General features: G+C 39.5%; 2 protein-coding genes across 3 annotated transcripts in view; both read right to left on the reverse strand.

Moving 5' to 3' along the window:
- Positions 1-8,327: 8,327 nt before the first annotated feature.
- Positions 8,328-19,429, reverse strand: DCK (deoxycytidine kinase). The gene is made up of 7 exons (XM_040556792.1): positions 19,262-19,429; positions 18,195-18,313; positions 16,236-16,429; positions 14,936-15,083; positions 13,318-13,433; positions 12,744-12,843; positions 8,328-9,639 (listed from the first exon to the last, which is right to left on the reverse strand). The coding sequence occupies exons 1-7, from the start codon at positions 19,329-19,331 to the stop codon at positions 9,613-9,615; spliced, it is 774 nt and encodes a 257-aa protein (XP_040412726.1). The 5' UTR covers positions 19,332-19,429; the 3' UTR covers positions 8,328-9,612.
- A 143-nt stretch (positions 19,430-19,572) lies between these two features.
- MOB1B (MOB kinase activator 1B) overlaps positions 19,573-27,055 on the reverse strand; it is a 41,504-nt gene continuing 34,021 nt past the window's right edge. For both annotated transcript variants that reach the window (XM_040556793.1, XM_040556794.1), the window contains exons 5-6: positions 26,431-26,594; positions 19,573-25,839 (exon numbers count right to left, since the gene is read on the reverse strand). In XM_040556793.1, coding sequence (XP_040412727.1) covers positions 25,762-25,839; positions 26,431-26,594 — 242 coding nt within the window. In that variant the 3' untranslated portion in view covers positions 19,573-25,761. The remainder of the gene's footprint in view (positions 25,840-26,430; positions 26,595-27,055) is intronic.

A 27,055-nucleotide genomic window follows, 5' to 3' on the forward strand; every position in this document is an offset into this window, starting at 1 on the left:
TGCTATTTGTCATGCCCAGCCACGATAGCAGGAGACAGTCTTAGTCAATGCTAACTTATAAGTTTCAAAAAAATCCTTTATAGGTTTTCAAAACCATTTTCAAGCTCTTTGTTACTGTAATGAGCTGTTGTGCTCCCTTTACAAGTACTGAAAAATCTTCAAGTTAGTATACTGCAGGTTTCACTGGTAATATTTATGGGTTACATATAGATGCTACACTTGGCTTACTTGAGCTGCACCATTGCTGCTTAGAACCCCTTTGGGGCATTGAAATAAGTTCCTAAACTCTTCACTTGCTGCATATCCTGTTTAAGGGTCATAAAATATTACACATGCACAAGAAAAATTACTAGTAATTCCATTACTTCCCACTTAGTTCCCCTCCTCCCCCCCAAAAAGAGAAACTAGTCATAATTGTTTACAGTGGTAACTCCTGTCTGTAGGCTGCAGCCTCCTGAGACTAAGGCTACTCCTCTTTCTAAAGGACTTGGCAAAAGGTTACAGAGAAAACAAGCCTTCTGTAAGGATGCTTACATTTGTTTCATAAAAGCGTAATATATAACAACATCTGGATACATTTTACACAGTGTAAGCCACTGCTAAGAACTGCTAGTCCACAAACGTCACATCTGCTCAATGTCATGGGCTTCAAAAAATTAGAGCCCTCTTTTTGGTCATTGAATGAGAAGAAAACACGATCCTGGGGATGCAATTCTCCTCTCTTACCACTTGTGCAAAACAGAAGCAATTTGATGAAACACCGTTCAACAAAAAGATTGTGCATGGCACACAGACTACTGCTAAAGCAGAAACTGTGCTTGTTTTACTACTGACAGCACAGCCCCACTAGCCACAGCTAGTGTGCGCAAGTCACGTGAGAATTATTTCCTAAGAAGCCAGATGCATTTTGCATGCTACAGAGATCTTAATGGCTTCCATTTAGCAATACTCTACTTCAAAGCTAGCCTACAAATATCTCAGTTTTTCTCAACCCTGGATTACAGCAGTTATTTCCTGTAAGGACAGAAAGCCTTTCCACCTCTGTGTCTGTTTCTTGATTTGATTTTGGCAAAGCTCATTTAAAATAAGGATGAGCATGAGCCAAAGATTTAGTCTGGGGCATCTCGTTCTTACTTCCATCATATACTGCCAAATGAGCGAAACTGTGAAAAGCACGTCCATAAGAAGGGAATCAGCTCTCCCTTTCCAACATGTGTCTGCCTCTCCAGCCTGTGAGATCAAACACGAGCACTTTTAGCAAGACTGTCTTTTTGCGATAATTTGTCTATGGTATTAGCAAATCACTCATCTCTCAAGGCCTACAGATTTTTAAACAGGAATCTATACATAAAATACCTTGCCTAACAATCAGAGCTGTACCTAGAGAGTACATGGGTAGTACATGATTCTATGATTTACTGAACTCCACGGAAATAGTCCGGACTTACAAGAAGTTAGGACAAAATTGGACTCATCACAAAAAGCTCTAAATCCAGCATGTTTCTATGCTAACATATTTAACTTCAGCCTGAACCAGACTCATTTTCTGATTTATCTTTAGCAACATCCAGTACTGCAGATTAAAGGCTTTGTTTGCCTTGTCTGTACACCCACCACTCTCTCGCCCCATTTGTCCTGTTAAATGGTTACCAGCCTTTATATTACCCGTCTTGTTTATGCTGCACCAAAACCCTTAACCCAAAAGTTATTTGTCCATTCATACACTCTTCATCCTCACCTTTCTTTGTGAGGGGGCAGAGATTATCAACCACACATCAGCAGTAAACATCTCCTGGTCACCACTTCTCTTGAGTACAGATGCAGAGCACCTGGTTGTTGTTACCTGAGCCCCCTGCTACCAGGGCTGACCAACTACATTGCTTTTTGAGGCAGTTTCTTATCTCTCAGGGTTCTTAAGTTTCTCTACTGCCTCCATTGATACAGACAAAAGTTTGCAGAAACCTTATCAGTATAACTTTTCCCATATCCTTTGACAACTCATGTGCAAATATTCAAGTTATTTCTACCTTTCGCGTTTCCCAGATGCGTACGTTTTGCAGCATCAGGCATTGTTTTCAGAGACAACATCCTTGCTCCTGCTAACATCATATCCCACTCAGGTAAAAAAACTACATTCTACTCACTATCTGTTTATGTCTTACTCTTCATTTCAGGCATATCTACACATTCGTTATGTCAAGGCTCATAACAAGATTTCTTTCTCTTAACATCTGTCTCAATTCTCTCTCTGCTTTAAAGATCAACTAAGAACTTCCCTCCAATTCCTTCCATCTTCCCCGACCATTCATATCACAATTAAAAGGTCAAAAATACATAAAAAAAGCTTAAGGCTATCAGCAGTACTGGTGCTACTAATGACTCGTTTTCAGAAAAGCAACCTAGCCAAGACCACAATGTCAGCAACAGAGCCACAACTAGAAGCAAGGATTTTTGAATACTAACATTTTTTGTTATTTCAGGTTAAAGTTAACTCTATAGACAGCACACAGTCCCCTTTAAAAAAAAAAACAGGAAAGCCGACTGCATTTTATACAGCGTTCTTTCACATTATTCAGTGTACGATAGATGAGATATACCAGCAGCTCACTGCATTCATGGGATTCAGATCTGGAAATGTATCAGAAAGGTGGGACATGAGGAAAAAGCCCTGCTTGGAACATTACATGCCAGCCTTTCTTATCTGGATATCTGTACACCAGGTGAGGCACAGGAGATCGAATTGAAGAAATAAAGCCTTCTATCACAAATAAAAGGGGGTAAAAAAATGATGCTTTTGCATGGAGTAACACATGATATACTTAAATTACTTGTTTTGGCTCTTTGATGAACACCATACTCCCCTTAAAAACAGACTGTAAAGACTTTTAGGAAAACATACATACCCCACCTCCCAAAAAACACACAGAACCCTGACATGAAGAAGCACAAGTGGAAATCAGTACTTACATTAAGAGACTGAGAATTCAGGTACCTAAACGCAATTTCAAGACATTAAGTATTTCCAAAAGAAAGACAAGCTCATTCATTGGATGTACTATGTCAACCTGCAAGAAATGTAGGAAAAGGTCTAATCCCCTACAGAAATAACTTCTAAGATCTACAGCAGCTACAGATATCTAAGACAAGGATCAATATGGTGACGGTCAGTAGTTCACCCTGGGTACACAGGCTCTCACTGCAGGAGCTCAAGAGGTAAAGGGACAGAGAAGCACAATATCGCATCCAGTGTATATGCTGCTGTAGGTATGTGGGATGCACAGGACTCAGTCCACAGAAAAACAAGCAAACAACAACAAAGAACTCAAAGGCAGAGAGAGAACACTCCTGACAAAAAAAAAGCAACAAAAAGAAAGGGTCTGCAGAGGGTCTGCAGCAGATATGGAGACCTTCAGTTCACGCTCCCAGAAAGCTGACAGAGAATTGCTGCATTTTCAGCAATGCTTTCTGACCTACTGCCAACATGATTCCAGCTGGATTGTAAAGGCAATCCCAGAAGCAATGGTAAAGCAGCATTTAAAGCCAAAAGTGCAACCAAATGCTGGAGATGTCCTCATCTGAGAGCAATGGGCAAGTGCAGGCCGTCAATAAAACATAAAACTAAGATACATTATCACTTAAAGTCTATCATGGGTGAACAACCCTGGAAGAAAAGGAAACTTTCAGACAAAGATTGAGTGATTCATCTCTGGCATGGACCAATTCTGTCTGCCTCACTGGATGCAAAGACTAATTGTGTCATCAAAAGATAACACGAGAAGCCATTACTGAAATAAGCTAAAGAACTACAAATACCATCAAGATTCTAGCAGTATCATACAAGTCTAAATGAGTGATACACCCATAAGACTTCGCAGATGCATTTAGAAATAAATTTTAGAGTGCACCATGCAATAGCATCTTCGCACCATCAATGGTCACTCCTGTCCCACAGTACAATGCTGTAGAGGATGGAATGCCACAAGCAAAACAATCATCCTCTAGACCACAAGGATCATGCTGTCCTCTCTGGGGAAAAAGCAAGTCTTGTGCATGAGCTGTGATTAAGTCCAAAGAGGACAGAGAGTACATCACAGCAGGTAAGAAGCGAAACTTGGAGATCAGTATGTACTTCACACCTGAGTGTGTAAGCATAGTAGGGGCACTCATTAGCTATGAAAAGCCAATTGTAAGTGTATGCCCAATAGCATGAGGCACTCTGAAAACAGAGACTGTTGAAGAAAAGGAAAATTCCCAAACTTAAGGAATCTCAGTTAACTCTCCAATACATAAAATTGCTTAATTGCACAGAACAGAGCTATATTTCCTTTGTCAAAATAGACAGCAAGCCTTCCTTTCAAAATACAAAGTATTTAAAGCATGCTGCAGCAAAAGCTGCAGTCAAGGCAGACCACAAAAGTTATGGCATCCTAAAATGCTATCATCAGGCCACGGAAAAAGCACACCGCAACAGAAACCCCACTTGAAACAAGCTGGAAGTCAGTGGACTTATCTTCTCCCTAGACGATAAGGCAGAGACAGGAAAAACTGTTGACAAGGAAAAACACACCTGAAATACCTACCTGACTACGCTGGACCACTGCAATAAGCCCTCATGAAGCAAGCACTGGAGCAGATCTGGAACAGATACCTAAAAAGTAAAGTCCTGCTCTCTGTTACCACAGGTCTTCTTCCAAGGCACAGCACAGACAGGACACAGGCAGCCAACCCCGACCAGCAGCCTGCTGCCACAACGCAGTCAACGACCTGAGGCTGCTGTACACAGCCGAGAGGGTCAGGGTAAAGGCCATGAGCTAGCTCCATGGACAGGACAAAGCCAAAGGTGCAGTGGGGAAACTTATCAGAGGGCAATTTTAAGAAACTAGTGGAGGCAAATCTGAAGATAATTATGGTTAAAAAAGAGCACACCGTCAGTACACATCTATGGACAGGGCTGAAGCCAAGAAGTACTAAGAGCCCCAGCAATCAACCAGACTAACAAGAGAATTGCTCAGAGAAAACAACTAGGATTCCTAAGAGAGAAAACTAGAAAAGCTGCAGAACCCACATCTACAAGTAGCCTGCATGCTACCGAAATTTTGGCTTTAACGAGTCTGTTAAAGCTTGTGCAAGATAATGTCTTTGGTATTTATTAGAAGACAAGTCACAACAACTTAGAAGGAAATTGGAGAGAGAAGCATGAAGTGCAGAAAGGAAAAATGTGGACAAAGCAAAGCAATGTATTCTGAACAAACTGCAGCGGCCACCTCCTTTTCCAAAGCCTGTCGGTATTATTAGCCAGCAAACACACATGGTAAGAGCTGGACTAACTCAACATTCTGCAGATACATAGATCTAATGTACGTCTTGTGTAGGACACTGAGAAAAGCAATCCACAGAAATCCAAGAAATGAGCACTATCCTACGTATTATTTTAGCATGCACTAAATTCTTATTCATACTGCTGTCATATTGCTTACAGCCATGGCTTGAAACCTTGACCTAAGAACAAGTCACCTACACACAACAGTCTAGGTTTTAGCCTCTGTGCATTATTTTCACTGCATGCCCCCACTGAATTCTGACCTAAGGTAAAATAAATCACTTGACCACTTATGTCCAGAATCTACACTCCTTGTCACTACTCGCTTTCAGCCACACTTTCAGAGCCATTCCCATTTCAGGCTTATATTTGATACATTAAGTACTAAGCATGGCTTCAGTACAATTCTCAATTGCTTTATTTTCCCCAGCACGCTGCCAACATTAGTATTGCTCACTGCCTGCATTTGGGTCTGATGGTTCGGGTCTAGAAGATTGTTATTGCTCAGGCACACCAGGATTAGTGTTATCCATGTGCTAATATTCGCTCACAGAGCAGAAACAGCTGGTGGCTGCACAGAAGACCTTCTGGTGTTAAAACCCCTCCCATCAGCTCAGCCTTTTAGTCCTTTACTTAATCCATCAGAGGCTTGCTTTATTCCCCTCCTTCCAGAGATCAGGATTTATCTCATTCAGTAGAGTATTTATTCATCAGTTTAATGTTTTTGCTCTGGCAAGGCCAGGAAGCAGTCTCTTCCTTCTTGAACTTTTCCAGAGCCATTCAAAGTTAAAACGCTAACGCTCTACTTGCGGCCAGCTCAGCAGGAGAACTGAGGATACAATGACCTCATGTGGCAAATTCTGCACATAACTGCACAATGGCTTCACCGCTACCACTAGCTACAGGGACTACGGCACAGATTTTGCCAGCTGTTTTTATTTCAAGATTGTATTTGTAGTAACAGCGTCTTTTCCTTGCAAAGGGTGCCAGTTTTCAGTGGCTGTATTTTTTTAGTGAACCAATTTCAACACAAGTGACATTGCACTAATGGCTTTTAATATTATTCAAAACAAATAAATAATTTCTACTGGCCCCTTTTACAAAGGCAAAACATCCCACTGAAAAATTCTAAAACTAGGTCCACTTTCTTTCTTAATTATTTAATAGAACACTTTAGACCTACACAGCAGCACATCAATATTAACTAATCCTCCCAGTCTTCTGAAGAGATAGGGAGATACCAATATTTTAAAGATGAAAAAACTGAGGTAGAGTGATTTTCTCTAGATCGTGCAGTGAGTCTAAAAGCAGCCTTGGAGTTTCTATACCTAGGTTTGCTGAAACAACCTGGAAATAGCAAATGCACTTTTCCCTACTAAGGTATGACTTACTTGTTACTACATTCTTCTTTGCTTATTAGCTTATAGGAAAGTTCTCCTGTGTCAATTCTAGTTCACCAGTAGATTTCTGGTGTCTTTAATTGCTGGAAAAAGAATGTATTCATCTCTATACTAACCACATTTTATATACAATTCCATTATGATGACATCTGCATAAATAATGAAAAACAGTAGAAACAGTTAACTGGCATGTAAATTTAAAAAATAAAGTTCTACCTATAAACTGATTGCTGTTCTAAGCAGTGTTCATATCAAGTTCAAATCCACTACACAAAAAACAATTACAAGGACTAAAAATAAAATGAGGCAATACTATGTCCATTACTCATACGTGTACTTACACAGCAATCACAATGCTACCAATCAATATTTTAATCTGTATTCTAACCAGACAAAACATAAGAGAACCTGCATACCAATTTTTTTTCCCCCAATCGTGATGACACTTGGTTAAAACAAGCAAGCATTTCTAGCCAGTTGCATCAAGGTGTCTCTTACCCAAGGGAAAAGAAAGGACGCAGCACTCAGACTGAAAAAACATCACCAAACGTAAGTATCAGTTCAGAAACCCTCCATATCTCTAACAGACCAAAAAAAAAAAAAAAACCAACAATCCTGTTGTGTGTGGTATGCTGGTAATAGATTTAAAGAAAGAAAAGAATACGGATAAATTTGAAAGCCTGAGATACTGGTAGAGCTGTGAGGTTTAAGCGGAGACAGAGACAGAACAGCATAAGGACATTGCCACTTCTGTTCATCCTGCATCTGTCCTACATACAAAAAGCTTCTTGCACTTCAACACAGCTAGCGTCAAAGCCCTGAAAAAGTTCCTTGTTTTGTTGTGGTTGTGTTTTTTGTTGTTGTTTACAGCAATTAAAAACATTCTAGTAATTGGTCAGGACTTTGCTTTCTCAATCCCAAACTTGGCAGAGATTATGTAAAGCTTTCTGGAACAGGATGGAGATAATCTGCCACAGAATGTGTGTGTGTTCTGTGATGGGTTTGAAAAGAAGTCTTTATAAGAACACAGATTTGTTTACTGCTTGAAATGAGCACTGTCATTCCAATTCCTGTAATTAAATCCTTGATTTTGACAGCTGAAACAGTAGGAATAATTGCACAGTCAGTCAAAATAAGTTGTTACTGTTCTGACTGTTGCCAAGAATGTTTTAAAGGTTCTGCTATGTTTCAAGTAAATCTGAACTGAACCTTCATCCACCTCACTCCATTTCTGGAGCTAAAATCTTAATCTTTCCTTTTACTAGGCAATCTGGAAGTCCAAAACAATTAGTTCTACCATAATACTGCTATATTCCACTGTAACACAAGTATTACACAAAACACTCCTACTGATCAGGAAGTTACATATATATTTTATATAATCCTTTGTCTCTATCCCGTAAAGGCAATACCCATATATGAAAAAACTGAAGCTAGTGACCTCTGACGCATCTCAGTGCATCAGAAATATTAGTTAACACATACTCCAAACACTCCAAGGATACATCATCTTGAATTCATCCGTTGTACCAATATTACAAACCAACGATCTACATTATTTGTCTTACAAAATAAGGGAGCTAACAATACTAAGCATCAAAGAAGTCTTTCCAACCATTTTTATTTTTCAGTCAATGCTAGAGAACACCAGCACAATTCCAATAACAAATGAGGAAATTTCATCTCAAATTAGCAAGTTACACAGGCACCATAGTAGACAATAAAATACTTCACAATGAAATTTTTGCATTCAAAAGCCAACTGTGCAATCATTCGGAAGTGCTTAAAGCTGAACAAAACAGCACATAAAACAGTACGTAAAGACATGCACCCTGTAGAGTTTATATTTTCTGCACCTGAAACAAAAGTGGCTCCGATAATGGAACAAAATGCACTGAAATAGCAGCTACTCCACAGAGTTTTCCCCTTCTTACTACAAGATGATGGTTAAGGACAGCCTACTCCAAATATTGCAGTATTACATATGAACACCCTGAAGGCTCAGTTAAAAAATGAATAAGCTCTAACAAAAGCAGGAAGCTGCCTCTGACATCCAAAACATAGCTAACTAAACGTTTAGAAACATGTGAATCATGTTCCGCTCTAAATTACAAGATTTTCTTCTTCCCTTTACAGTACCTATCAAACAAACACGCTTCTCTACAGGAAAAAAAAGGACTTACAAACAGCCAAAACCAGCTCTGTATTACGGAGAGTTCAGGGTAAAAAACAAACAAACAAAACAACACATGCTAGAGAAATGAAAGCCTCTTAATGTTCTATCTTGCAGTGCACAATAAAAACAGGTTAAAAACTAAGATGGTATCTCCAGAGTTTGCAACGTCTCGATTTGTTTCGATTCAGTGTATTCTGAAAACAACTTCACCTATCAAAATTATCAGATGACTTTTTGTATATCTTGTAAATATAAAACTCCTGGATATATTAAAATTTCCTCACCAGCATAAGCGTTTATGTTTTCTTCCTCAGAACAGTAAGACACCAGTAACAAGTCAACTCCACTAGAAAACTTCATGAGAGCTAAAAAAAACACTACTTCCTTGAAAATTAAATAGCTATTGGTCATAAAATAAATTAAAAAATGCTATAAAATACTCCAGAAGTTATTTATCTGATCAGAAACAGGCAGAATATTCAGGAACTCGCAGGATTCTAGTATCTTCAGAATTTGTCCATATTACTTTGTATAATCCTCAGACCTAGCGATTTATTTAATAATTTCTCTATTCACAGAGTTTGTTCCTCACAATTAAATCAACAGGGTTGAGTCCTGCCTCTCCAGAGGCCTTCTATAAAAGCAGAAAATGTACTTCAGACTTTGATCACACAGATGTTTGGAACAGTTTGGCTCCGTCTGTGCTTCAAAGAGGATTATAATGTGCTCAAAAATTCCTTCACCTGCAAAAAGAAACACATACTGTCAACCAAAAAAGAATTTATCAACACAAATACACAGTAGCTACATTTACCTCTCCATTGCTTTATGCCGTACTACAGGACGCAGGAACTGGGAAAAATAAACTTAGAATTGTCCGTGCCATTTCTTGTCCACTAAGACCTTTTTTTCCAGCCACAGTGCCTGTAATTTAGCAGGTGCGAAGAGCAACACCTTGGAATGACGCTTGTTCCTCCCACGCTCCTAAACTACAACCCTACATCACAAATGAATTCATTTAAAAGCAGGTCTAACCTAACCACAAGGAAGATAATGACCACCTCAAAAAAATCTGTCATTTGGAAAACATCAGGCCACACCCACTACCACAACACTGCTCATATTTTATGTCAACGAAGAGCCCAATGTTCTTTTAATCCATTTAATGGGTTCCTCATAATTTGAGGTTGGAAAATAAATAATAAAACAACACCTAGCAAAACCACAGTCCTTCAAAAAGATCTGATACTGTAGGACAATGTCATAAATATTCCAGATACTGTTAAACTCCATGTCCTGTGGTTGAAGAATGGATCAAATGTTACCTAAAAATTAATACTGAAGTTCTGGCCCACAGTACGGTACCTAGAACCCAGAGGTCTACATGTTCTACTTAGAGCACCAAGACCCAGTACAGCACTTCAAATAATCCTTACAATTGAACGAGAAATGACTCCAAAAGAGACAGTGTACCAAGCAGTAGAGTAGCACTATGCTTTAAGGTGCAATCCCTTTAGACTACATCCTCAATTCAGGTCACTACCAAAGGCTGCAGGAAGACAACGTGTTGAGAATGCTCTTATCACAGGTATGCAGCCTTTTTGTTGTGCCCCCGCCACTCCCTCTCCCCAAGAGGAAATTCCTTTAAAGCACAGAGGTAGCAAGAAGTGGCAGTGAGGCCCAGGCACCCTTCTTTAAAATATTTAAAACCTAATCATTATAGGACCCAAGGAATCCAGTGTCTAGGGACAAAACTCTCTTTCAAAGGATTCCACATAGTCCTAGCAACTACACTGTGATACAATCAGAACTAGGAGAGTTTTCCTCTCCTTCCACTCAAGCAAGACTACTGCATAGAGAAGTATGCACAATTCACTAGAGAACATGGCGTTATTCCATTGGCAGAAGCTCTCGTACATGGGACACATCTGTAAACGTTTTGTCTAAATTCCTGATGTGAAATGGAAACGGATCTTGGATCACATTCTCAAATCGTGACCATTCCTTTCCTATTTCAGGGCTCAAGGAAGCAGAAATAAAGAGGTCAAATCCTTTCATGTAGTGAAGGGAACTGAGTCTTCTAGTCAGAGTAATGGCAATCATAAGACAGCCATCCTCCATTTTAGAAAGTAGCAACAATAATGCTGCGTGAGGAAATTTATAAAAATGATTTAGGCACTAGTTTCAGGACTAATCTTTGAAAGCGAACATTGCAACAGAGGCGAGCAGGAAACGTGGGTTTTGGATCGACATCAGCCATAAGCACATATTAAAGGCCAAAGCACCCAGCCTCAAGAAGAGCATAGCAGTTTCACCACCTGGGATATACCAAAAAACAAGGCCAACACAGGGCTTAGGTTGTTCACAGGTAGCGTCACAGCGACACAGGAGAAAACTTCACTGAAATCCCTACGTAGCTGCCTGAGCCTGGTCTTCACTCTGTGCAGGCAGAAAGAAAATCAACTCTACAGCCAGGATGATCAGTCTTTCCATCAACTGACAAGCTTTAAAGGAGCAAATATGATGAATGCTGGTTTTAATCAGGTGAACGGTTCCACTTCTCAGTGGCTAAACTGATTCCAAAGTACAGAGCCGCTTTCCTTGAGGGTAAATAAGCAATTGCCAAAGGAAGGAAAAGCACGCACTTAACATCGCTAAGGCCTGGAACTCATTGCAACTACTCAAACACGTCAGGTTGTCCTCAGCTGAATCCCATCATGATTCAACTACCAGACACTTGAGTTATTAACATTTGTGTGTGTTACACCAGTTGGTGCTAAGATTTAGATTTTCTCAATGCAAACAAAAATCTCAGCTTGAATTCCTTTCATACGAATATTTTTTTTCCATGCCTTCAAATAAAAGAGTAACTCTGATTCAAATTCTGCATTACTTCTCAAATAAAATAAGAAGCCATATTCAAAGAGTACTCCCTGAATGTTAAGATCACTGCTTTTGAGAAGGATTTTGAGTAACACTATCAAACACAACTGAAAGGAAAAGCTTTAATGATACTGCCAATTTAGCAAACATGATCCCAACTAAGCAGTATTGCAGCAGGCTATAATGCTGTTCAGTATCTGGACGTAACTCCATGCTTTAAATATTTTAGGATGATTACATAAGTAAATATATTATTTTTAGAGAATCTCTTTTCATTAGCTTTGTTATATAGTCCCTTATTGTAGCAGACTTACCAGAAGACAGAAGGATAGCCTTACTCTCTTTCATTTAATTAGAAAAACCTACAAAACCTAAAATATTTTTCCATTGACTCACTGCTTTGCATCAAAACTCGGCTGCAGGTTCAGTAAACTCATCCTTCCGTTGTCTGTTTAAACGGTTTTGTACTCTGTTTTCACAGCACCCGGAACCAAATTCCTCCACTGACTAGCACTCTAGGTTAGACTTCTACACACATATTACAGGGAAGACCTTAACCCAAACATCTGACCTGTGTAGCCTCTCTCTCTCTTCCTCTCATCAGCTAGCCTTTCTCATCCTCTCCCACTTCCATCACATTTCTTAGGACAGCTGCATGATGTTATAAGCATGACATAGCAAATAACAGTTCCTTCAAACACTTGAGGGTTTGAAGTCGGCATTATATTTGCAAACAAAACTAATTGTCAAAGTTTTCTCAAATAAGCCTGGAATATTTCCTTTTTTATTTATTTTTTTTTAAATCAAAAACTTAGGTCAGAAATTACATCAAGAGACAATTTTGAAGATCAGTCTGACTTCGAAGAACAGCACACTTTTTGATTCAAGTATCATCCTGAAATCATTTTGACAGGTTGTCAATTAATCCAAATAATCAGTTTGTTCTGTTCACAAGATTTTTTACCTTTTCAGTCATGTGATCATATCTGTCCTTTTTGCCTTTGAAGTCCTCATTAACATCTAATGTTAAGATAGGTATTTCCTGTAGATATTCAAAATCCGTTCTGTATTGGAATAGAAACAAAGAAAATATTAGTAGCTGCAAAAAAAAAAGCATGTATCCATTGTTTTTTGTTATTAAGAAACCCATGAAAAGAGCTGCACATTTAAATCACAGCCATGAATTCTGAATATAAACAAAAAAGCTTACATTGACAGTGTAGCTCCTACGATACATTATTGATCCTTGAACACACTGCTCCCCCAGCACCCAACGATCAATTCAGCCATATATTAGAATGAGTTCAGCTGAACCATCTGCTCTTCAGAGCTCTATGTGAAAAGAACTGAAAGCACATTGCATGTCCGAGCAACAATTAACACAAAGTCAATACCACTAAGGATGTATAGATAGATAGATTCCTGGGGTTTGACTTGATATATCAAAGGAAAAGCTGAAGTTTCACTGGTAGAAAAAGCATTATAGAACGTCCTTAGAGCATTTATCCATCCTAAAGTAATTGTTAAACAGATCTTACCGCAGTGTCCTATGCTGAAGCCAGCTTTCATGTTTGTAGTGAAGCTTCTCCAGATATTCGATGGGAATTTCTTGTTCTTCATCTCTTCCACGCAAGTAAATCCTATTTAAGCATTTCTAAATGCAAAATTGAAAAGAGAAAAGATTGGTTGTTTTTGCAGACATACAGAGGAAGTCTAGTTTGCTGCGTTTTGTGTTGTTTTTTTGTTTGTTTGTTTTTGTTTTTTTCCCTGACAACCCTTTCTACTGTGCTAAATATGTCAAAAATGAATTTTCAACTTGCTTCCTATCTCAGGAACAGAGAAACGTTGCTCCATTTCCAGCTGATGGAGCCTACCGACTATCTTCAAAATCAAAGAAGGACTCAAGGAAATTTATTGCATTGTTTCTCCTCTACAAGGAATGTCTCATATAAGCTTTTTTATTAAAAGAACAAGGGGACTGGTGTATTGAATGGAAAGAGAATAGAAACACCCTTACAACATTACAGACTGGCATTTCAAAATCTCCTTATGTATTTCTGGGTCTAAAGAGCTCTGTTTTTGAATGCCATACTTCGTTTCAGTCCTAAACACATCCAACACCTCCAGTATAAGATGATCAAAATTCTTTAAAACTGCTTAGTTTTGTAAGTATACATTCTCAAACTAAAGGAGGAAAAAAATCCCTTGACAGTAAGCCTAGGAAAAAAGCCCTCACAGAAACTCTATCTAGCATGTTACATTACTGAGTTGTTAAGCACAAAAACAAAAGATCAAAGTAGAGAAGTATGGAAGTGACCTACAAGTCAGTCAGTTACTAAAATCGGAGCCTTTTAAAACTCTTATTTTTTATCCTCTTGTGCAACTTTCATACTCAAGAGTGGTATTTATGTTGTTACCTTCTTTTAAAATACATTGGACACCCAGCCATCAAAGCATCGTGCTGAAGCACTGCATCAACCAAATGCATTCATCTGGCTTAGCTCCATTGCTCCAGGTGAAAGGGCTTCACAAACACACACCCCATATCCTCTGAGGCGTTAACTATAAATTATTCTGTCACAGCAAAGATCCTATAGCTAATTTTGCACTTTTCACTTATTTTATTATCAATGGTATTTTCTAGTTTGCTCGTCACATAAACGACCTGCTTTTATAATTAGAAAACCATTATCTTCACATTTTATTTACAAATACGCAGGCTACATTTGAAAGAACATTCTTATGTTAAGTACTTCCAGATGGTATTAGTAATAACTCAAGCATTATAGTCTCTGGGGGAATACTACAATCTAAACTGAACTCTAATCATCAGGATTCTTATGGTGAAGGTTAAGGATAGCTCAATATTTTGAAAAGATTATATTTGAAGGCAAGTTTTTCAACTGTTTCCTTGTCTTAGACTTTCAAAACCATCCGTAAAACAAAGAAATGGTGAGATGTAACGACAAAGAACTGTGACCTTAGTAGAGTTGCTTACAAGTACATTATTCTTCAATCATAAAGTCCTAGAGTCATAGTTGAAACCTGCATTTTTAGCAGAAGAAGATACCGTGGGAGTACACACGAAGACCACATTTTAACAGCAAGACATGGAACAGGTACTAATTTTCTCTGTTATAATTTTTTACTCCTTACCTCAGGAGTAGCTCTGAGATAAATGATCCCATCCAGCGCTAGGCTTTGACCGAACTGCTTATTCATCCAGTCATGCCAGTCTTGGTAAATAGTCCATTCTGTTTCATTCATGCAATCAGACTCATATAAATTAGCTGCAAAGATGTATCTGTGAAAACAAAATAGTTCTGTAAACAAAACTAAGCTTGTATACATTTATCAAGTTCTTTGCCTGAACTACTGGGCAGCAACTAGGAAAAGAAGCAACATAACTGTGTAACTTTCATGAATATTTGGACAGGAAATAAACAGCTGGTTTCCTCATTCTGTACCTCTGTCTATTGCAGTTGCCAATAGGAGCATCCACAAGGAACAGTAAAAATTGCAGCTCAGGTGTCTGTTCAGGAGTAATTTACAAGCCACTGAAACACTGTGGCAATTTGTTTACAATCTATTAGAACACAGTAAACCAGGATTAAGGATTCTGTGACGGAATTCAGTGATCAAATCTAACCTTCTGCAACTACACACGGAGAGGTACAGCAATATAGAACAGCTAGACCTCTTTCATGAAGCATAAAAGAAAACAAGAGCAAGCAACAAAGAAACTGCTATTTGTTCTTCTTGTTGCCTACTCCCCTTTTGTTTAAAAGGAAATGTGCATGCACAAGCCATAAAAAGATACCCAGAAAGAGTAAGAAACTACATATAGTTTATCGAGGCTTGGGGGCAACCTTATAATTCTCTACAACTACCACTAGTATCTCAAAGGAGATTCTAGTAAGGTGGGGGTCGATCTCTTCTCCCAAGCAAGAAGTGAAAGGACAGGAAGAAGTGTCCTGAAGTTGCACCAGGAAAGGTTTCTGCTGGGTATTAGGAAAAATGCCTTCAATGAAAGGGTTGTGAGGCATTGTGAGGCTGCCCAGGGAAGTGGCTGAGTCACCATCCCTGTAGGTCTTCAAGAAACGTGTAGGTATGGTGCTTAGGGACATGGTCTAGTTGCGGTGCTACCACTTGGCAGTGCTAGGCTAATAGCTGGACTTCATGATCTTACTGGTCTTTTCCCATCTAAATGATTCAATTCTATGATTTCAAGGTTATTCAACAAAAGTATAAACCCTCAACTCAGTAAAATTATTTCACTGTCAACACCAATGAGAGAATGCTAACAAGCCTCTTATTGCTATCCTTGTGATTCACCTGCATCAAAGTTAAGATGAAGGAAGTGACAAAGCTCAGGCCTGCTCCACCTGTTATTTGTTTCTGGGCTGTATTTAGGAGGATTTTGCTCTTCACTCGAAGGACTTCGCATCCAACATACCTGTCGCTGTAGACAGATCGTTCGAAGAAGACCACAGGATTCTCTGCCTCTCTGAGTTTGCCTTCAAGGGATTTGATCTGAGCCCGAATCCTGCTGAGGCAGGCGTACGTCTGGAAAGTGAAAGACCACCTCTCTGGTTTATCATACATCATCCGAAACACATTTCCACCGCTCTTCTGTGATGTAGTCAGCTCCTGTTTTTAAATAGATATGGTGACCCTTTAAAAGTTGGGAAGGTAGAGTATTAAGCTAAAACAGAATTGCTCTACTACATTGAACTACAACTCCATCCAGCTTTTCTTTCAGGTTTGTAATTGCATCATTTACCTCTCAACCCTATTTGTATACAAAGCATAAATAGCAGTAACATTACTTCTCCTAGCACTGAATACTCTACAGTGTCAAAATGCTCAAGTACAAAAAAAAAAAAAAAAAACACTTTGATCAGTATTTACAAACTTTAATGAAAGAACAACATTCTATCAGTACAAGAAGTCAACAACATTGTGAAAAAATCCATGCTCCTTTCACTCTGACAAGCCTATGTTTAATTATGAAGTTGATCTATTTTTGTTTTTCCGTGCATTCCAGTTCAGTAATTACCGTACAATTACAACAGCTACTAATACAGCACCTTAAGATGTTCTCATCATACCTGAGAGGTTCAGAACAGGCTCCAGGCCAAAAATATCCCTCAGCCCACAGAATGTTGCTCAAACACCTTGAGGCAGCCACTAAAGCCACCAAAACTGAAAGCTGCATGCCTCAGCTTTACTAGAAAACATAATCTATCAAATATGATTGCTTCTGTCTGAATATTTTTGCCACATTACCTCTAGATGTTTGAAAATATCTCAGTATTTGGACTTAGTGTTTGAGCTCAACTCAAATTCTAGAACAAAACTGGAACAAACAGCTTAACACACAGTAGTCTTGTCTTTATATATATATATATTTTTTTTTTTAAGTGTTTCCTGACTAATTCTAGGAGTTATATATAACGTCATGTTTCTTCAAACCAGACAAAGCAACTGCAGAAAAGTGCCATTTTTAAGGCTAGCCTCAAGGGGTTATTATGATGGATTTGAAATTTCGTGCAAGTATGCTGGACCCAGCCACGATGGAGTTGTTACAGAACAGCCCATAGTGTGATGCATTATGTTTTTGAGGCTAGAACAGTTAATCCCAGACTAACATTCTGGCTATTATTGAACAGTGCTTGCACAACATAAAGGCTTTCTCCGTTTCCCACTCTGACCACAACAAGCAGGCTGGGGGTGCACAAGAAGTTGGGAGGGACACAGCTGGGACAGCTGACTCAGACAGGCCAAAGTGATATTCCACGCCATAAGACATCACGCCCAGCAATTAGCTCAGGTAGCTGGAGGAGGAGGAGGGGAGGGGTTTGATTTGCAGGGTAGTGGTGCTCAGAGGCTGCCAGGGCATTGGTCTGCTTCTGGGAGGAGGTCAGTGATTGCCTTCACATTACTTGTTATCTTATCCCTCATCCTTTTTTTTTTTTTTTTTAATAACAAGTCGTCATCTTGACTCAGGAGTTTTCTTGCTTTGGAAAGGCTTTAAACTAAAAGAGGGTAGGTTTAGATCAGACATTAGGAAAAATATCTGTACTCTACTCTGAGGGTGGTGAGGCACTGCACAGGCTGCCCAGAGAAGCTGTGGATGCTCCATCCCTGGAATTGCCCAAGGCCAGGCTGGATGGGGCTTTGGGCAACTTGGTAAGGTGGGAGGTGTCCCTGCCCATGGCAGGGATTCTAACAGAACTGGATGGCTTTTAAGATCCCTTCCAACCCAAACTGTTCTATGATGATAGTCAGTGAAAAAGATATCACATGTATTTTCTGAAAAAAACAGGTATGTTTAGAAGACCACTACCTCTCATATTAGAAGAGCACTTAACTGGTTTTGAGAAAAATAAAGCTTCATCTTAGTTTATCATACCTCACAATCCTCTTCCGAATTTTGTTGAACATTGCACCATCTAGCTACAGGCTCATGAACAACTTCCCATTCTTCATCAGCTTGTTTGAGAATATTCACAAACGTTGATTTCCCTGCAGCTGTAGAAAAGCATTGAGAAAGAATAGTAGTCAAGAATGCTATCATTCTTGAACAAGGGAACAACTATTTCCAAGTATCATAAACGAGTGTCACCCGCCCTTTTGACGTCATGCAGGTATGATTCAGAGATCCTAGCGCACCACAAATTATCAAGGAACTGAAACACCATTTTTTGTGTTTTTAAAAACCTTACAACACTCATATCAAAGCATTAATGACAGCAAGCCTGTCAATTATCTGGAAAGTTACATTTGCTTGTTGGTCCACTCTTGGGCTCAAAGTTGCTGCAGTTTATATTTCAGGCAAAAAAAAAAAAAAAGGAATAGCAAAGAAGAAACAGAGCAGAAGGGATGTTTTCTCAAAGATACAGCATGCAAGTCCACCACCAATTGAAAAAACGCTCAGATTTTAAAAGGGGTACTTAGACCTGAGAGATGCCAAGCAGTTGGTTCTCAAGTGCAGGAGTAGGCACCAGTTAGCAAACTGGTACCTACTCCTTACAACTCCTACCCTCAATTTTGAGCTCAGCCTCTTGGAAAAAAAAGAGCATCTTATTATGAAGGAACCTCCTGCTCTTCACAACAGTTAAACAGGTTTCTCTCGTTTGCTGAGGGAGGTATTGAATACTACAAGTTTAACCTGACAGCCTGCATTTACAAAGGTGTCTTATGCTACAGTCAGGAAAGAATAAATCTTTATAGGAAAGGCAGAGAGAATAATCCTTTAAAAATAAATCCTTAGAAAGGCGAACAAGTTAAAAACCATTCCGGGAAGCTTTCTTTTTCCCTCAAAACCCCCGCAGCTTTCCCAGCACCGACGTTCTCGTCACGTTATCCCCCGGCTCGCTATCGCGCCGCGACTCCGGTTCTGGGGACGGAACCGGAGGGAAAAGCCGTCCTCGGGCACCAACCGCAGCGGCGGGGCGCCCCCTCAGCCCCCCGACTCACCGATGTTGCCCTCCACGGCGATCTTCTTCACCCTGCCCTCCAACCGCCCGCGCTTGGGGGGAGTCGCCATGAGGGGACGGCACCGCGGGGGGGGGGAAGACGCTGTGTGAGGGAGCCGCGCGCGCACAGCGACCGCGCGAGCCGCCAACGGCCGCAACGGAAATAACCGTCGCCCCTTCCGCCGCCGCGCTCGCGCCCGCCTTTCGAATTTGGCGCGCGCCGGCCCCCGCCTCAGGGGCGGCGGCGCCCTGAGGGGACGGGAAGGGGAAGCGGCGGGGGGACGGGCAAAATAAATAAGACAACCGTGGTCAAACATAAGCTATTTATTTTCCTCTTATAAACAGCCTTCAGCTCCTTGTTGAAAAAAAAAAAAACAAAAAAAAAACTAGAATTTAAATATTTTGTCCCATCACAGACAACGATCTGTATACATTATTTACAACTCTCAAATAAACATGTTGCAAATTTTCAGACATTCAACTTTTTTTTTTCTTTTTGTAAATCAAAAGCTGTCATTTAAAACTAAGGAACAATCAGTGACTACAAACTGAAGCGATATTGGCACAGTTAGCTTACAGTAAGGGTTCTTGTCTTGCATTTTACACCATATTTTCTCCCATATGTTATTAAGATTTTAAGAGGAGGAAAGGTTAGTGTTGCTTCTGTAATATATATATATATATATATATATATATTTTGCCTTCAGAAATGACCTTATATTGAAACCTTGTTCACTCCTACTGCATTCTTCTCTCCCATTGCACAGCAAGGTATGTGCTTCTGTGGTACGAAGCAACACGACTACAGCACACAGAAGTAATAAAACAGCAATGTAAATAAGCGTTCCCTCTGCGACACATCTGAAAAATGTCAGAAGTTGCAAACGTACAAAAATAATGAGTATAGTTTAGTGACTATAAAAATTAATTTCCCCTAAAAATACAATATTCTATGAACAATTCAGGGAATTTGTTTCTAAAACAAAAACGTAATCTGGTATTTACCTAGACTGCAATCTTAACCTGGTAAAAGGAAATTGTAAGAAAAGCATGAAAGTAGAAAGGTTTAACACTTAAAATGACCGATGTTAGCCTCATCTTATAAGATAAGATATCCAGGAAAAGACAACAGACATTCGTAAACCTACTAGTGGTTTTAGTGCAGTTTGGGAAAAAACAACTGGAATTAGCAGTGAAGGAAATAAGATTCAGAGTGAATCTTTTAGTGAAAGAAAAGCAAGGAATCTGTATTCATGCTGCACCTCTTTAAATAGTCTAACTAAAAGGGGGTGTTTTATATACAGTAATATAGCACTCTGGCAGGTAGGAAGGGGGGAAAGGCTGGTAAGAAAAAGGAAAGCTACCCAAAAAGGATATGTTTATAATAAAACTGTGTCTTGTGGTTCAAGAGAAAGGGGGGCAAGAAGCAGAAAGGAACAATCTGAAAGGTACGTAAAGTCCATAGCAGCAAATAGGTATCCTTTACCTGTTAAGTGAGTGTCAGGGAGACTGGGAGAGTGTTCAGTTCCTAAATACTGAAGAAGGACAGTGCTCCTCTGCAGCTTGAAGTAAAAGCTAAAGTTCAAAGCTCTACATTGCATAGTAAGCAGTAAAAGAAACTTGATGCTTGCAGACGGGCCGTCAGCCCCTTGAAACCTGTTTTCTCCCCTCACCTACCATTCAGCTACCTGCAACAGCAGAATGTGGCATTTTTCTTTTCTATTTGCACAATTAACTTGTATCCCTGACTTGAATATGAAAGACTGCAAGCATAACATATCCAACACCATCTCAACAGTGTCAACACTGGCAAAGGTGGCCAAACGTGCTTAACTAACAGTTTGTCCCATCCCGGCTTGAGGTAGATGACCTCCTGAAGTTACCACCCACATCACTGACATGGTCAAATATGCTGGTAGCTGAAGAACACCCCAAACAGCAGAATTTAAGGACATCAGTAGACTGGAAGGCCTCAGCAACCACTGGCAGCGCCCAGCCTGATTTAGCCCCATCAGCACCTTCTGCTCCCGATAGCCACAAAGCAGAAAGGTTTTGTTTCAAAGATCTCATGACACGTAACAGAGACTGTTTGTAACACAGGCCTAAAGCAGCACATTTGTTCAGGGTTCATTTCTCTGGGTTTTATTTGGGGGGTTGCCACCCCCCAACCGATGCACTATTTTATAAACATATTCACTCTACCCAGATTCGGCTTGTAAAACATGACAACTTTTGTGTAGCATTTTGATGTGCCCTTACTTCACAAGTGTAAACACACATGAATTTCTGGTCCCACATCTTTTTGAAGCAAAAAAGGAAAAAGTAATTAAAAGCTGCAAATATAAACAGCATAGGGATATTGAATCCCAAACACTGCATGCTTATCTTTAATGTTATTTTTAATGTTATTTTCAAGTGTTGTATAATTAAACAATGTGTTCATACAGTTGTCAGGCAAATCAAGATCTCCAAGCTTTTATTACATGCCTAGAAACTATTCTGTAGGAGTGTTTTCTACTGCCAGATCCTAAATGCAAAAAAATACACTATCTCCATAAAAATAATATTTTAAGTAATACATTCAAATTCTGATTTGCTGAACTGCAGTGAATGCCTCTGAATTTCTAGAATTGTGTGTTCAAAAAAAGGAAAAAAAAATATTTCAGAGTGCAAGTCTGCGAAAAACGAGGAGAGGAGAGCAACTGCAATGGTTACCAGTCACAGCAAATCCTCACTTTTAAGTATTCTTCTTTTTAATTTCTTTCTTGTATATGCCACCAAGCCAACAAAAAAGCTTTAAATCTAATAGGGGGTATCTCCCCTTGGTGCAGACTTGTGCCACTGTCACGTCTTGTTGCAATGTGATAACACAAACTCTAGCACTGGTTGAAAGGCTCCAGTAAGCTTTATCAGCACGGTGAATATATACATGCAGCCTATTGAGCTGTAGCGACTCAACTCAGTAAAGCAGTTTTCATTGGCAAGTTTATAGGATTTTTAATTTCAAACTGCATCCGCAGCACTCTTCACGCCTCTGTAGCTGAACGCCTATCTCCCTCAAGCTTAGAAGTTTCAGTCATTAAACACTTCTCGGATAGAAGTATGCATAGAAGGCTGTGTGTGCAAGATCCTGTTCTAAATTCAGCTTCCTGCATGACTGAAGTCCATTTAAAATACTGCACTTCGAATTCAGGAGCTAAGCTGCTTTTGCATAGTCACGTGGGTGCTCTCCACCCCCATAGCTCTGCAAAGATGTTAGTCTTCTGCATTGTTTAGTCCTGAACTAAAAGAGCCCTCCAAACCTCCACCCAGAGCTAGCAGCAGCCTAACTAGGCTCAGAGTCACATCCAGATCAGATGTCAGGCATGCTACTCAGTTCAAAACAATTCTGCAGCTGCAAAGACATCATGAATCATGCACAGTCCCTACAAGGACTGCATTCCCAGCTACCTTGCTGAATGTACCATACAGCACAAAAAATAAAATAAAATAAAATAAAATAAAATAAAATAAAATAAAATAAAATAAAATAAAAGGTAGTGCATAGGAGGAGAACTGTTTTTGCAACTATTAAAAAGGATGGTACTTGCCCAATCCAACACATGGGATGTTCTGCCTATGAGAGCTCCTTTCTTACTAGCACATTACTCGACCCCTGACAGCAGGATTTAGATGTTACACCACTGACTGACTCTTCCACCGGCCAACAAAATTTCATGGGGATGCCTGTCAGACCACGTATATCCTCTGAACAGGAAGACTGACAAAAGCATTGGGGTGAATACTGCAGTCATAGGTGTCTTGACAAAGGGAAGGAAATTGTGCTTGTCTCTCTTATGTACTTTTGCCTTCAGTTTTCTTTTACCTTGCACATTTTTTTCTGACCTCCAACTCACTGAAGAGAGAACAAACACGGGATAACTCTCCCCTTTTCCTCCCACGTGCACGTACACACAGGGGAGAGTCAATATCGTGACTGGCTGCAAAATGGTATGACCCTACTCTATCTTTTTTAAGCTAGGAGTCTGTCAAAACATTTGAGGGAAAGCTCTCTGCATCATCAGCTTGACCTACTTCATCTTTCCAGCGTGGACTGTGATCAATGTAACCCAATCCCAATTTCCAAGTTAACAAAAATCACAGTAAAGAAGCCCTTTCCCTTGATAGTTACATATTAGGAAAATGTCTTCATTCTGTGTAGACACAAGCTGAAACAGAGTAAGTGAAGTTTTCCCTTGTCCTTAACTTATAAGCAGCTTCTACTGGACATTGACCTTGACCTGCAAAGGAGACAAAATGTATTTTATGTTTTTTTGAACTTTAGCAAAGCTTCTAATGAAGCCAAGGGCTGTCTGAATTACCTATGCTAAACTCCAGGTGTTTTGCAAGCAGTCGCTGTATCTAACTTTACTGTAACCAAACCTAAATTCACTATGAACACTACTGCATGACCACTCTTTACTACTCTACAAGAAGAAGAACAGTTTCCATTTCTAAATGAAAAGCTGTGAAAAAAAGCACACAAGGCCATTTTTCTTGTTCAGTACTAGGTCTTCTCAACTATTCTCCAGTCTGGTAAGAAAAAAAGAGACAGAAGTAACAAAAGTTTAAACTGCTTCTCATGCTGACTAGGTAATTTAACTCCATTGAGGAACAATATTGCTCTTAAAATAAGCTTCTGATGATTTTGAAGTACAGTATTTTAACTCAAAATCAACGATTCTTGTCTCCAAAATGAACATATATTTGTTATTGTGCTTAAATACTTCTTAGCTGTCTATACTAATGGCCACTTAGATATTTTGCAGGCTGCTACACAGCATTTTCTCCTTTACTCAACGCTTTCAGTCAAGCAGAGGTGCCCAAAATAAAAGCTCAACTTTTCTGCCATGACTTTACCTGTAAATTTCTGAGGTTTGAGAGTCAATGTAGTATACGTGGGTCAGTTGATACATACACATTACTCAGATCTAAAAATGGTGTTTTAGGAAAGTCACAACCTAGAAAAGCCTGCCAACCTTAACCACCTACTGTATTAGATCTGGCAACTAGTGATATCATGGGATAGCACACTGCAGACCCTAATGCATATTTATTTGAAGCCCAAATGCAGCAGCGTTGACAAGACCCATAAATGAACCAGAGAAGAGAGTCATATGGGCTTCTGCAATGGGAAACCCAACTGATATAGTTGCAGCAGAGATTTCCAAGCCATTGTCTGCAACAGCCCCAGAAGTTAACTTGTCACAGGTGATTCTCATGTCTGGTTTGAGGCAAGAGAAAGCTAGAGAGGCAGAGAGACTAACACAGGTGGGGGGAAGGACACATTTCAGCTAGGTTTTCTCAGAAACAACAGATGCACTTACAAAATTACAAACCACTAAAAATCACCAGTATGTTCCCATTACTTTTCCCAACTTCTGTAGTTCTTTGGAGATGGGCAGCAATTTTAAATGGGGGAGAACACTGTTGTGCTAATGAAAATCCTAAACAGTTCACAAAATTACCTTCCCTTCAAGCTATGTTCCCTATTACAGAAAACACTGGCCATCAGACCTCCTCCATGGAGCTGGGCTTTTTATTCCTAACTTACAAACACCATCTCATTAGTTACTTTTAAAGGCAGGATTTTCTTAGTATTACTCCAGTGTAGTTTTGCTATTGACTATCTTCCCTAACTGTATTTGTGCAAACTGACGGTTCATTTGGCAAACGCTAGGAAACTTAACAGAAGTGCCCTACCCAACTTGGTATTGTACTCACCTGTTACAAAAAAGTAACCACAAAAAGCAAAAAACAGTGCAACAGACGTGTAAGTATTTGCTAACCACAAGTTCTCTGTAATTTTGACACCACCTTCATCATTTTGATTTGGCGACTAGAGGTTCGTATCACTTCTCTTTATAAGAAATAGCTACTTTTGAAAAATCCTATATTAATCTCTAAAAAAATAAGACAAATATTCGTATTAAAAGCTGGAGATCATCGATTTAAGTAAGTTATGGCTTTTTTAGTGTAAGTATATATATATTTTTTTTCTAAAACAAGTATCAGTAAGTGTCTTGGGTGTTAGTTCGTATTTTCTGTTTCCAGCAACGTTCAGTATTGTATGTGCTTTGCACCTCAGAAGCGAGTTTGCCAAGGCACTTAGAGAATGTAAGGAAGTCTTTAAGGGACTTCATGAGAATGGGCTACCATTGACACAATACAGAACCCATCCACCAGCAGAGTCAATCCCCCAACCAAGCATGTTTCCTTTACAAACAGTCAGCACCTGCTAAAATTCCACAATGAATAACAACTATCAAAAAAAAAAAAAAAGGCTATTTACTGCATGTCACTAACAGACAAAAGATTTCCCCTAATAAAAGCACAGAGAGTAGAACTTGGCTGTCAGGAATAACAGCACAGGGTTTTGTTTTTAAAAAAACAAATGAACAAAAAACAAATACCACACGCTCGCTTAAAGAAACAAGTGACTTCGAAAAAATCCTCTTCCTTTTATCTGTCCTTAGAGGTGAGTTTTTCAATCAGTTCTTGAAGTGGTGCAAGCTCTCTTCTATCAATAAGGTTGAATTCCTGTAACAGGGGTGAGGGGAAAGACAAACAGTGTTATATCTGTGCAGCTCAAGTAAGAAGTCTTATTCTGACAGAAGTCATTTGGTAGTAAGCTCTTCCAGTCCAGGCGTAGCCACTACATCGTTTTCTGCCTGTCTGCCATTATCTAAATAGTAAAGTTCACTGCCTAAAGCTTTTTTCCCCATTTAAGGGGAGGAAACATGCCGAGAAGATGCCCTTTGTTGGGCTGGGAAGGGAGAACAATGTAGTCTTGTAGCAAACACTCTCTTTGTAATCCTTAATCAATAGTTTCAGAGACTGTCCTCCCTCTTTCTTTCGTAAGAAATTACTGTTCTATTTATTTTTTTTGCTAGGAAACAGTTTTTTCTATTCAGTTTGGTAGCAAACGAATACCTCATTGAAAATGTTTCAATTCCTTGAATACTTCTAGCAGTAAATATACATACAAATACCATGAGACATACTCTTAGAGCCTTGGAGGTGTTGACTCATCCACACACATACCCGCTGTTATGAAACTGAACGGGTATTGCTTTGATACAGAACTTTTCAAGATAATAATCATAACTGTAACGTTCCTGCCACACTTACCTGAACAAAAAATATAAAGTGCTTGAAAGAAGTGTTAAGATGTGCCTCTTCCTGTAGCTGGATAACTGGATCAAAGTGCTGGTGATAAATGTGAGCGTAAACTCTGAAGAGACGCTTTAAAATCGTCTTTGCCACTGACATGAAATTCTTTGGGAACGGTACGCCTACAAATAAGAAAATGGATGGCTTATTTTTAAACACCCATGCCATGCTCATTTATGTTAAAACCCACTATAACCCAACCTTATCTCTTGCACCCAACTGTGCTTCCTTCACAAGAAGGGCTGCTTCATTTCACTCAGCAATTCTGTCTGTAAATCATGCAATGCACTTAGACCAACGCACAAGGACAAGCTCATTAGAAGACCGCAGGGGAGGTTTCTCTCCCTCCAGTAGTCCAGTGACTTACAAATTCACCCCAAGACAAACTCAACTACATTTCTATGCTGAACACACCAGATACATTTGTGTTGGTAGCTGAAATCCACTTCAATATCAATCACAGTTTACTGTTCGCTTGGCTACAGTGAAGTAAGAAAAAATGCTCTCTCCCAGCTGTCTCGTGCTCTGTGAAGAGATTCCATTTGCAGCTCATCATCATCCCTTTGCCTGAGGCTACTGCTTT

Source organism: Cygnus olor, chromosome 4 (genome assembly GCF_009769625.2).
Source record: "Cygnus olor isolate bCygOlo1 chromosome 4, bCygOlo1.pri.v2, whole genome shotgun sequence".
In the NCBI taxonomy this organism is placed as follows: Eukaryota; Metazoa; Chordata; class Aves; order Anseriformes; family Anatidae; genus Cygnus; species Cygnus olor.

What these genes read in the sequence shown, in the direction of transcription:
- DCK (XM_040556792.1), bottom strand. Translation starts at nt 19,331, where the DNA reads ATGGCGACTCCCCCCAAGCGCGGGCGGTTGGAGGGCAGGGTGAAGAAG. An exon ending in ATTCGGAAGAGGATTGTGAG is followed by an intron (nt 16,430 to 18,194) that starts GTATGATAAACT and finishes ATTTAAAAACAG; the next exon opens with GAGCTGACTACATCACAGAA. An exon ending in ATCTCAGAGCTACTCCTGAG is followed by an intron (nt 13,434 to 14,935) that starts GTAAGGAGTAAA and finishes TTTTGCATTTAG; the next exon opens with AAATGCTTAAATAGGATTTA.